Source organism: Miscanthus floridulus, chromosome 8 (assembly GCF_019320115.1).
Source record: "Miscanthus floridulus cultivar M001 chromosome 8, ASM1932011v1, whole genome shotgun sequence".
In the NCBI taxonomy this organism is placed as follows: Eukaryota; Viridiplantae; Streptophyta; class Magnoliopsida; order Poales; family Poaceae; genus Miscanthus; species Miscanthus floridulus.
In genome coordinates this window covers 54,700,194-54,712,485 of record NC_089587.1, presented here as the reverse complement: position 1 = coordinate 54,712,485, position 12,292 = coordinate 54,700,194, and the positions used below count along the sequence as shown (strand labels likewise).

Genomic DNA, 12,292 nt, shown 5'->3' with positions numbered 1-12,292 from the left:
CAGCCGTCGACCGAATCAACCTCGGCATGGACCTATGGGACCTCACGATCGACACTGCAAGAGTGAAGAATAGAGATCAACCCGCCATGGGGGGTACGATTCCGGGTCAAGATGAAGGAGACGAGAGCGATGCGGGGGAATCGAATGGATCTGATACATCAATTTTGTTAGCAACTCGATAGAATTGGGAATTTGGGAAGCATAGCAAGCAAGGGGATCAGGCAAGACGAGGTATGCTATATTAGTCCATAGGAGAGTTTGTTGTATAATTGTTCTTAACCCCTTACGCAAGAAGCTATTACATACTTATAGGGTCTGTTTGGTTGCCTATATAACCTCTTATCCAGGCCCCCACAATGCAATTTGGTCCCGTTTGGTTACTTACATAAGCTCATGTGCAGGCTAACACTATCCTCGAAGCAAGCCCAACCTACATCCCACTATTCGACTAAATCTTGTGTATCTAGCTATGCAGCATTTCTCCTGCACCCGCTTTGCAGCCCAAGATACAGTCTAGCCACTTATGCAAGAAACCAATCACACACATAATACTGTACGACTTCCTATCCAGGAAAACCAAACAACACCAAATTACATTGCCATTGCCTTGTCCAGGTTAAGGGTATGCTGCATAATCTCTAATTGAATACAATACTAATGCAATTAACCAATCAAACCCATAGGGAAGACACCACGCTGCGCAACGCACGACGTCGAGTCCACTTGTTCTGCCAGTCCGGGGCGAAGACGCGTGGGTTCAAGGTCCTGAGCCTGCGCGGCCTTTCTTCCTGTAGGCCATCTTGCCATGCGCCTGCTGTCGGACGATCGTCAGGCATAGGCGATGCTGAGCCTGACGCTGGTGCTGCTGTAGTGGTAGTAGTAACACCACCCTGAATCACATTATCCGGCCTGTTTGCTGGTTGGTTTCTGAGCTGGTTTGGGTTGGCTGGTGCTGATTTATTGTGAGGAAAAAACACTATTGGCTGGCTGGTTTGGGCTGACTGGAACCAACAAGCGAACAGGCTGATCAACCAGTGCCTGAGACTAATTACCAAGGCCATGTTTAGTTCCCCCATTTTCCAGAATTTGGCACTATACAAAAAGAAGATTCTCTGTCACATCAAACTTACGGTACATGCATGGAGTACTAAATGTTGACGAAATCAAAAACTAATTGCACAGTTTGGTTGTACTCTACGAGACGAACGTTTTGAGCCTAATTAGTCAACGATTGGATAATTATTACCAAATAAAAACAAAACGCTACAGTGCATAAACAGTGCCGCCGAATCCGGCGGCGCCGAATCGGCCTCCAACTAAACACGGCCCAAATACCCAAAAAATCGTGCCACGAAAATTGCAGGTTTCAACATCAGCCCATAAATGGTTCGACTTCAATCACCAATATCTTCCTAGGCAACAAAGTTGCAAATGTATGTAGTCTACGGTCGATTTCAATCACCAATATCCTAGGCAACTAAGTTGCAAATGCATGTAGTCTACGGTTTCAAAAAGAGACGGCTGATGAAATGGCATGGCGTTCTAGCGGACCTCGGTGTCAAACTTGAGGCAGATGCCCATGCTGAAGAGCTCCTGGTACAGCAGCTTGGAGCCGTAGGGCACGTTGACGCGGACGATGCGCTCTGCGGAGCGGCAGAACATGCAGTAGGGGCCGCGCACCTTCTTGCTGCCGCCCTCAGCGGGCCTCATGATCACGGTGGCCACCCGCTCGCAGGCCTGGCAGATGTGCATCTGCGAGAAGTCGCTGAGCGTGAAGAGCCGCTCGTGGAGGTTGGCGGCGGCGCCGTGGGCGAGCATGCAGTCCCGCTCCATCTCCCCGAACTTGACGCCGCCGAACCGCTTCTTGTCCTCCACCGGCTGCCGCGTCACCGGGTGCACGGGCCCCGTGTTCCGGAACTTCACCTTGTCCTCCGCCATGTGGACCAGCCGCTGGTAGAAGGTCGGCCCCATGAACACCAAGGACTTCATCCGCTCGCCGGTCTGCCCGTTCAGGACGCTCTCCTCACCCCACCTTGAAAACCCAGCCCTGCAAAGCAAACCCACAAGGTATAGAAACATGAGAAAAAGCTGTGCCATAAGAGGCTGACCAGCCTCACATATATATGCATATTTAATAATTAGTGCATTTTCATTGATAAATACACCATGTGAATGCATTGCATGTTCCTGTAAACCTTGCAATGAGAGGGCAAAATGAGCACTTGTTAAAGCCATGACAAAGAACCTTGACATGAGATGCCATGTGCTGCAATTCAGTTACCAGTATCCTGTCTAGTTTTCCCACATGTGTGCAAGGGCGAATTAAAGTACAAATGTGAGAAAGGAATCCGTCATGTAAATAGAACTTACTTGTGCAGCTGTTCGGTGATCACGTCCACGGTTGGAGTGGTGAACGGTGTTGCATACCTGACCTTCCCACCCATGGCAATCCCCTTCCCCAGAGCAGCTTCAAGCAACTGACCAGGAGTTTGACGAGTTGGAAAACCATGTGGGTTTATGACGATGTCTGGAACTATCCCTTGGCAAGTAAATGGGAAATTCTCCTGGGAATCCAATAGGCCAATCACTCCTTTCTGTCCATGCATGCTGGCAAACTTGTCTCCGACGCATGGCGAGCGAGACTGAAACGATTATTAGATTAATCACTAGGGAGATTGACAAGTGGGCATGCAGAACTTGTAGCAAGCAAGACAAGTAAGAGAATAAGCATTGTTATGAAATGGTGCAGATTAGAAAACTAAATGTTCTATATATCATTGACACCTGAGGTGATATCAGAGCACTAAATAATCACGACAAAAATGTAGATCATCTATCATTTCCTAAATCATAAGGAGAACAGACATACACAAGATGAGCAAAACATAGAACCTTTCTTAGTTATTCCTTAGACAAGAAAGCAAACCAGCCAAATAGCTGAGAATAATGCCATGCCCTACTGTACTATGTAAGGAGAATGCCACTGCATGCAAGCATGGGCCACGAAAAACAATGCAGAATAATTTTGAAAAGATTTATTACTCACCTGTCTTAGAGTAACAGTTGCAAAGTTCACCCCATCATCATTCGCTGAAAGAACTACCTTGTCCACCATCCCTTGCTCAGTATGCATCAGTTTGGCACTATGATCTTCACCAGACTCTGAGACCTTTCCAATGACAATGTCCCCACTTTGAAGACTTGCTCCAACATATGGTAAACCCTCACATTCCAGACTGTCAACCTTCCCTCTCTTGCTTTGCACTTTACCAAAATTGATACTTTCCCTGTGTTTGAGACGCCTAGTGATCTCTTTGTTTTCGACCTGTGCTTTATAGCTCTTGAAATGTAGTGTACGAAACATGCCACGCTCTAAAGAGGCCCTATTCAGCACCAGAGAATCTTCTTGGTTGAATCCCTGATGAACGTTGACTGAGACTATTGCATTTTGGCCATTGAAATATTCTGGTGTATTAAAGTCATCTTTTTGTCCAAAGCTGTAGGCTGTCTCTGCCTTTCCAAGACCATAGGACACCACAGTTTTAAACAAGGGTCTTTGTGGATAGAAGATTTGATGTGAAAGGGTGTCGAGTCTAGTGTGAGAATTTGTGGGAGAGTAGCCAATAGCCTGCTGGGATATCTTTTGAGCTTGCATCAGAACCCTCCTAGCGTTATCATGGTTGGCAAAGGGAATGAGACTGCAACTCAACCCTAGCAAGAAAGAAGGATCAAGTTCACAATGAGTATAGCCAGAAGACCCGTCTTCTTTCTCCCCTGCGAATAGATGTCTAATTCCAGATGCACATTGGATGTCCTCCTCTTCTTCAACACCAATCAACTCAACTATGTTTTGATCCATAAGTTCCTGAAAAGAGTATAGTCCATCTTTTGGTCTTGTGATTCTTCTCAGATTTTCAACTACAAGAAGTGGTCTTAGAATTCTGCCTGGATCAGAAAATACACGAACTTCTTTATGGTGCTTGTCCATTTTGATTTCAACCTAATCAAATTAAAAATAGGAAAAATAACAATATTACTACCAGCTTGTTGCAACATATGTACTTAAGTATTCCACTGAAGCAGAAATAGTACATGTAACAAAACAATCATATTCCACCTTGTGGCAAAAATATATATTGAATATTCCTAAACATACACCAAATGCATAAGGAAATAAAGCAAGTTCAGTTCAGAATTCCATTAGCATGAAATTTTAGATCCACCAGGTAAAGTTTTTCTTTTTTTCTTTTTGAGATTATGAAAAGGAATACTAGTTTTTTTATGGAACGAATTAAAGGAAAACTAGTAATGAGCAAGAGAAGACTAGAATGGTATCGACTCATCACAAGATAATTAAAGTGAGTCCGATGTTAAAGGTTGGTGGGTAAATGCTATGAAATTTTTTAAACCAGTAGATACATGAGCACAGCTATACTGAAGAAACAACTTTTAGTAATCAAGAACTTATTAAGCAGCAAGATCTATCACGATATCATGAAGGCATCAGGACTCATGATGGTACAAGGTAAAATATATCCAAAATATTGAAAGTATGAATAATGGTTTATTAGAGTTTTCAAAGACCACGAACGGTAGTAAGACACTATCCTGGATCTGAAAACTGAGGTTCATGACAATGGAGTGTTAGTTTGACAGATACGGAAACTGAGCAAACCTGAGGATCAATTAGCTTGCTACGCCTCAAGCTTCTTAAACGCGAAGTCAATTCGTGTGGGTCTGCACATACTCCGAGCAAGTCTCCATTCAAGAAGATCCTGAATTTCCCAGAAATATCTTGCAGAGAAATATCATTCAGTTTCTTCATTCCACAAGAAACAAATGTATCAATCAATGGTTTCCTCACTACAGAGCTAACCACAGCAGTCACAGCAAGGTTTTTCACAAATCCACATTTTTCACCATCAGTGGTGGACAAAAAACATAATTTTCCCCAGTAGGATGGATTCCTGCAAAAGGAAAGTCAGTTTGCACATGGATATTGGAAAAGGAAGAGAGTAGGCATGCATCATTTTTTTTGGTAGAAAGGAACAGAGAACTTACGGGTATCTTGCATCTCCAACTGTTCCAGAATACGCAAACCACTGTCGCGTCTTCCTCAGATCAGACATCATTTGAAGTGGATTTGTTCTCCGAAGGGTTGCTACAACCCCTGAACACCTTTCTTTTTTAAAAGGATGCTGCCAAGAACCAGTGGAGAAGGCTCGGTTCAATCCATTGGTAATAATTGATGCATCCACATAACGCCTAAGGTCTTGCAAGCTGCCATCGTTGCTCAAATCTCTCTGCATGAGCTTAACCATGCGTCTTTCTGATCTCTTAATATGAGTCCAGAGTTCTCTCCGAAGCAATTGGCAGGCAAGATCTAGCCTCTTGTTACGGAAATCATCCTTATTATCACATTTTCGATTGCCAGAGTATGCCATTAGCAGGCATTTGACCATGTAACCCAAGAAAAGTGCCTTGCTCCTGAACCCATTGACACTAGGAAACATATACCTACAAACATACTGATCAAAGGATTCTTTGGGTGGAAACTTTGATTTTCTGATCAGCTCATCAACATATTGACAGGCTCTACCTGGAGTGCGGAAGCCTTCAAATTCTTCATGAGATTCTTTAATAGTTGATGATATTATGTTGACTATGGAAGCATCACAGTCTAGGATATCAATCATATCAAAAGCTTCCTTGTCTGACGATACACCAAGTGCAAAAAATACTACCCAAATTGGCATAATCGTACCCATGAAGTAAATGTTTATGACTTTGCAGATTTCATTGCGTTTGGACGGAACAAGTTTTATATCGATCTTTTCTCGTCTGATTTGAGACGTGTAACTTGCATTCCAGCTAGGGCGGTCTGTGACCCAAATCCTTGATAAAAACCTTTGCTCTTCAGCAATGAATACCTACAAAATTTAAAGCAATCATAATGAGATGTCCTTCACCCAGACATGGTGTCAAACATGTTCAATATCAAAAAGGTAAAACTTTCTTAACTTCAGTGATAATTTGTTAACTGCAGAATTTCTTGACAACGTTACAGAACAATTTCCATGCATATTTATGAAGCACCATCGTCCTACTATACAAATATTTGATTTGAACTTTGACCACATGCATATAGTACTTATCACAGCACTTGCCAAGCTAAAATTTGTAAACTCCATTTGAGTTAACCTGAAATTTCACAAAACATATGTATGGCAGTGCCAGGATAGTCTCCCTCATCTATCTATCTCTCCCTTAAGTATTGGGCAAGGTAGTAACACAGTAATACTTCCCTCATGGCTAGGTACCCTCAAGCCTAGAAGTGAGCTGCAGTCGCCCTTTGTGAAACTTGCGATAGCCAGGTCTCAACTCAAAACTTTTGTCTCAACTCAAAACCTTTGTCTCTGACAACATATTGAGTTTCATGCACTAATTAGTTTTTTTTTATCAACATGCACTAATTAGTTTGCCAAAGGCCAAAGCTTAAACTATTGAGAAAGGTGGGCAATATAGTAAGCATGTAGGGCAATTGCATAGTAGTGCCATATAGAGTCGTTGCATATATTTGAACCATAAAACTCACCCTCTCCAAAAAAAAAAGCATAAAACCTAATTTGTTCTAACTAATATCTTATATTACACGCCCCACTTGATACATAATATATTTACAGCACCATCAAAATCTATAAGAATGCACAATGCAATGATCTTTGTGAAATACATTTGCTGAGAATTGAATGAGCAGGCATGGATCATGTCAGGCAGTACCTTTTCTGTTCCTTTGATCACAAAGTAGCCACCAAAATCAAACTGGCAATCACTTTCTTGAAGTTTATGCAGCCAGCACAAATTTGACTTCACCATCACAGGTAACAATCCCATGCTGACTTGTTTAGTTTCTGTCATTACATCTCTTCTATGAACATGTGTATCCTTACCAGTTTTGGCTTTGTCACTTTTGTCGAGTATATAAACCTGATAAAGCCAAAACACTAGTTGATCAGATGGTAAAATATCAGTAGAAATCTTATTGATACAAAGATCAAGGTTATAACTTGATTACAGATGGCAGAGTAATTTTAAATCACATCTGCTGCTCAATATACAGGGAGAAGGCAATTCTACAAGCAGAATGCCAAGGCACAGTGCAATAGCTACATTCAAAGACTACATGAGTTTTGAAGGCTGAGTAAGGGGGAAAACATAAGCGACATCATTATGGCTATTGTGCCTTGAAAAGCAAAGTTAAAAATGAACTCAAGAAGGAGCTTAATTTCACTAACTTCCATGTCATTTGTGAAATATAAGAAAAGACTGAAATGGTCATATTAACATCCATACTAGTTAAGAGAATAAGAAAGCTTTTCTGGAATATCTGAAACATTTTTTTATTTTTTCCATTTATATTATATATAGTTTAGTCTTTCTTAACAGGTACAATATATTTTACCCCTACTGTTTACTTGATATGTAACATGAATTAGGACATCCTGACCTGAACAGTCATTTCTACATTCATCCTGGACGCATATGTCATCTTCTGGAGGCGAGCATGTCTAGGCTTAAATTTGAGATCTTGCTGTTCAAGATCAGAGTTGTCAACCATAAACACTGGCTCACCAAGCTTAACCCTGCCAAATTTAACAGTTGCATGTTTCCAAGCACCATCTTTATTTGAAGGGTCATAATCAGGCTCCACAGTGATTTCCCCAAAAGAATCAAAGAGCTCTTGGAGTCCATGGGAGACAAAATGATTGTATGAGTTTATCTGATGGCTAACCAGTCCAGTTTCACTGAAAAATGATCTTGATGCTTCTTTGCAAAACTTCTCGAGGCTTGCAACATCGAAATCAACTGGTACATGTGAGGGTAGATCTGAAGAAGCCTTTCCTTTCCCTTCATCTTCCTCAGGCAGTATTTCTTTCAAATCCACATCCATAGCATTCTGCTTTTCATGCCCTTCATCTTCCACAGATGTTATACATGTCAAATCCAAATCCATAGTAGACTGCAGTTCATCAACTTTGCCAGAAGGCTGCCGCTCCCCTTTTGCACCCTCCTTGTGGGGATCTTCAACATCTCCATAGCCATCCAAATTCAGGCAATCCATCATATCAGTATCTGAGACAACAGGTGACTGATCACCATCCATTTGTGGTTCCCCCATTGCTAAACAACAGGCAGTGGCACTCGGTGTCAACAAAATCCCTGCCTTTACAATAGAACATGGAAACAACAGCAAAGTCATCATGGAAATGCACAATTTTGAAACCAGAAGATCAGAAAGCAGAACATGTGCATCCACATAGCATTCAGCAACAAACACTGAAATCACACACAATTTGTGTAACAACAACAACTTTTCAATTTCTTAACCAAAAGATAAATCAGTATAAGATGTGCACCCAGGGCTCCACGTAGCATTCCACAAAAAGAACAGCAATCAGATAATTTATCAGGCAAATGCATGCATAAAGATGTCGCCTTTTAAAAAATTGACACATCTGACATCCATTTCACTGAATTCTACCTAAATGGAGCACCTTACAGGCATAGCAGTACCAATCACGCCAAAAGAAAAAAAAAGATTTTCAACAAAATCCACCATTTCACTCCCACTGTCTCCCTCTCTGGTCCTTTTCTAATGGCGATTTGGGCAGGCAGGCCCACCACACCATCACGTATGGCAAGTTCGCAACCTTGCATCATCTTGGGATTTAGAAATCAGAAGAGGGCTCGCCACCACCACGCGTCCCGATCAACGATCACGGGGCACCACCAAAACCCCCCCCACAATTCAGCACCGCACTAGCAGCACAAAAACCCCACCCCGGCCATGAGACGCACACAGATAATAAGAACAGGGGCGGGGTGCCGACCTGAGGCCACGTCACTGCTCGAAGCGCCAAAACCACGCGTTGCCGGCGGCGAGGGGGCACGGGCTCCAAAGCCCTCGCCGCCGAACGAAACAAAGAAACGAAAAAAAAGCGGCCTTTTTTTTTTCCGAGAGAGACGCGTGCACCAGTCCAGGCCCAGGAGCAGAGGAAACGCCGCATTGCGCCACGCGCCGCGGCCGGCAGCGGGCGCGGAACGGGGCGGGCGCGAGATGGCCGTGGCAACGAGGCGCGGAAACGGGCGGAGGGTGGAGAGGCGTACTTGAGCGCCCGCGATCGCCGGCGGCGAGGTGAGGAGAAACCCTACGGCGCGCCGGCGACGGCGACGGTTGGGGTTTTCCGCGCTGCGTTTCTTGCGACCGAGGAGAGGACAGAGGAGAGGAGAGGAGAGTGCGAGTCGACAGTCGAGTGTGCTTTTGCTGTGCTTTATGGTACTGCAGGAACGTAGGAGCCTAGGTGGAGAGGATCAGCACACTGGACGGCAGCACGGAGGCCCGCGCTGTGGCTTTCCCTCTCTGCTCGCCGTGGCCGGGTGGGGGGCTCTGTTCTCTCCTGTTCTGCCGGGCCTTTCTCTTTAGCTGGGTCCCATCGGTCAGTGTGTCTTTCACTGGCGCCGCCCTCCGTCCTCTGATTTGCATCCGACGGAGCCATTCGGCTTACGAATACGAAAGGCTTGGCGATGGGGATTAGGGGCAGTATTGTCATAAACTGTAAACAGACGGTCAGTTGTTGTTTAGCCATTATTTGGTCTACTAAATGGCCACTTAAACTGTCATTTAAACAGGCTAAACTCTCGTTTAAACGGAAACGATGTAGCACTGTGTATCGTTTAAATGGCGTATAAACTGGCTAAACGACCATTTAGACGAACAATATCCAGGTGTGGTGGAAAGAAGAGGGTTACTAGGGTGTGATGAGATGTGATGCATAGAAGATCATGTGACGGCGGTGAAAAATTTTGGACGTGGCACATTAGTAGCTCCTAAATGCGTAAAGGAATGCAAGCCTCCCAAGGCCTCCACGTCACTCTGGCCCACATGCGCATGCCGCGTGGGCGGTAGGTGCCGAGTGTTCCGCTCTTGTTAGCGCGGGTTGCCGTTTCGATTCTTTTGGTAGGTGGCTGTGACTTATACGAATAAAAATGTTAGGTGTTATTTGGCTGCACTCTAACATGGCCTAGTCCACGCCGTTATTTGACTTATACTATGGTTAAGGTAGATTACAGTGCAGTCAAATAACAACCTACGTCTTGTTTTGCAAATATTAAGGCTATATGGTTTTGGTTCTACCGGAGAGGAGGTGAGAAACGCTATGGACTAGGCCATGTGAGTTTTACTCTTCACTTTATTTATTTACTTTGAGGTGGCAATGAGAAGGCATGCCCGCAAAAAAAAAAAAAAAAAAAAAAAAACCTTAGTAAAGCGTGGCATACCGAAGATACTTGATACTTGCAGTCCTGCTTGATTTTGAGCATTCATGAGATGGACTAGGGCTAGCATGGCCACACGTTCTTTTCTTTCATGTTATTACTCATGGTTTTCTATCTATATATTTATGAATTATTAAGACTTCGGTGCATTGACATGTAGTTATTTTCTCTTTAATGCACATATTATTATTAGGGATTTCTTACCACGACCAAATCTTTTACATAGAATGCAAGATGCAAGCGGCAACTCATTACGTTTGGCATGAATGCTCTAGAAGATCATAACTATCTCATTCGCTTATATGGGCTTTATTAGTATTTTAATTAGAAAAGTTAAATTCTCATAAAATTTTCCCAACAATTAGTTAGATTATATTATTATATAAAAAATGTTTCTATATACTAGGTCGAGCGTGATTGATTATTGACTTTCTTAGAGCTTTAGATCCTATTTTGGCACGTGATTATCGGAGATTCTAACAATTGAATGAAGACCCACCTATCCTCCTTCCTGGAACGAATCCTAGCCGAAATAATTGCTTAGGGCCTGTTCGTTTCATACGGAATGGAGCCTGGAATGATTTCAAACCAGGAATGTTGTGCTAATTTATACTATATTTGATCACCTAGAATGAATCCTGGTGAAATGAGGGCTAAACGAACAAGCCCTTAATTTGTATAACATTGATGAACAGAAATAATTCCTGGCCTCATTCCGCACTAACCGAACTGGCCTCACTTCCCTGCAGCCTGCAGGTTACGGACACAGGGCCGCACTCTGCCAAGCCACACGTTCGCCACCGCCACAGTTAGGCGAGCCACAGCGCAAAAGTGAACTGGGTTCCCGTGTGGCTGCCACGTCCTAGGTATGAACCAAGCAGTAGCCAATTACTGTGGCGCCGCCGCAAGGCATGTTCAGCTGGTATTAAAGTCGGCTGATAAACCGGCCTTGACTGATTTATTGTGAGAGAAAAATACTATAGATTTTAACTAATAAACCGGCTAATAAGTTCAAACGAACAGACCCGCAGTTAGGCATGGCTGGCTGTGGCGTGCAACCAAGCACGCCCATAATTCCCTTGATCTGCCCCGAAGGAAGTTGCGGGGTACTGTAGTGGCTAGTGTTATGTGGGAATTTGGCATCGCTGGAGCAGATGTCCACGTGGCTTGGCACCGGTGCTTCTTTTCTTGGTGCAAGTGTGATTGATGGAAGTGGCCAACCAGGTACGCTGCACGCAGCACAGATTCTAGGGCCCGGTCCGGCCGAGTGGCCAGCCTAAACGGTGCAGCGTCGCTTGTTTGATCTCCCGTTCCTTCTGAGCCAGGTCTAGTTGGGATCATGTTTGACGTGTGTGTACAGATGGATACGGTGACCTTGCATCTGGAATAAGGTGATGTTACCGAGCACGAGCACGACCACGAGCTGCGGGTCACTGAGCACGAGCGCATCATCACCATGGACGCGCCCAGAAGCATGAACGCCACCCCGACGGGCGTCACCTGCCGCGGCAGCAGCGGCCGCGCGCGCCACCGCCCCGACGTCCGGCGACGCCCAGAGGACGGTGAGGAGGAGCTCGTAGAGCAGCCACTACTGGTGCACGTCCTCCATGAACGCCATGGCTGAGTCCGTCTCCATGAGCAGCCGCGACTGGTGCGCTTCCTCCTCTCCGACGAGTCCCTTCTCCACGCCATGGCTGAGTCCGTCTCCATGAACGCCACTGCCATGGCCGATTGAAACTTAGCAGGGGCCGTTGGCTGCGAGGAGAACGACGACCAGCTTGGCTGCATCGGCGGCGATGAAGGCGAAGGGCGACCCAGGCACGCGGCGCTGGGAACACGAAGGGCGAGCGGTGTTGGGAGGAGGGGACGAGCAGGGAAGCGGATCGGAGCAGGACGTCAGGGAGGGGGACGTGGCGCTGTGTCCGCCGCGCGGAGCAGGACGCCGGGGAGGAGGACA

At 44.9% G+C, this 12,292-nt stretch overlaps 1 protein-coding gene across 3 annotated transcripts; it reads right to left on the bottom strand.

Annotated features, from left to right (window-relative positions):
• Positions 1 to 1,316: 1,316 nt before the first annotated feature.
• LOC136472101 (DNA-directed RNA polymerases IV and V subunit 2-like) lies at positions 1,317 to 9,390 on the bottom strand. 3 transcript variants are annotated; one of them, XM_066469827.1, is made up of 8 exons: positions 9,169 to 9,390; positions 7,508 to 8,224; positions 6,781 to 6,987; positions 5,062 to 5,930; positions 4,676 to 4,967; positions 3,047 to 4,000; positions 2,371 to 2,642; positions 1,317 to 2,047 (listed from the first exon to the last, which is right to left on the bottom strand). In XM_066469827.1, the coding sequence occupies exons 2-8, from the start codon at positions 8,177 to 8,179 to the stop codon at positions 1,543 to 1,545; spliced, it is 3,771 nt and encodes a 1,256-aa protein (XP_066325924.1). In that variant the 5' UTR covers positions 8,180 to 8,224; positions 9,169 to 9,390; the 3' UTR covers positions 1,317 to 1,542. The 3 variants fall into 3 exon arrangements, with proteins under 3 accessions (XP_066325924.1, XP_066325925.1, XP_066325923.1); XM_066469828.1 differs by having other exon boundaries at positions 7,508 to 8,220; XM_066469826.1 differs by lacking the exon at positions 9,169 to 9,390 and having other exon boundaries at positions 7,508 to 8,476.
• Between the last annotated feature and the right edge of the window lie 2,902 nt (positions 9,391 to 12,292).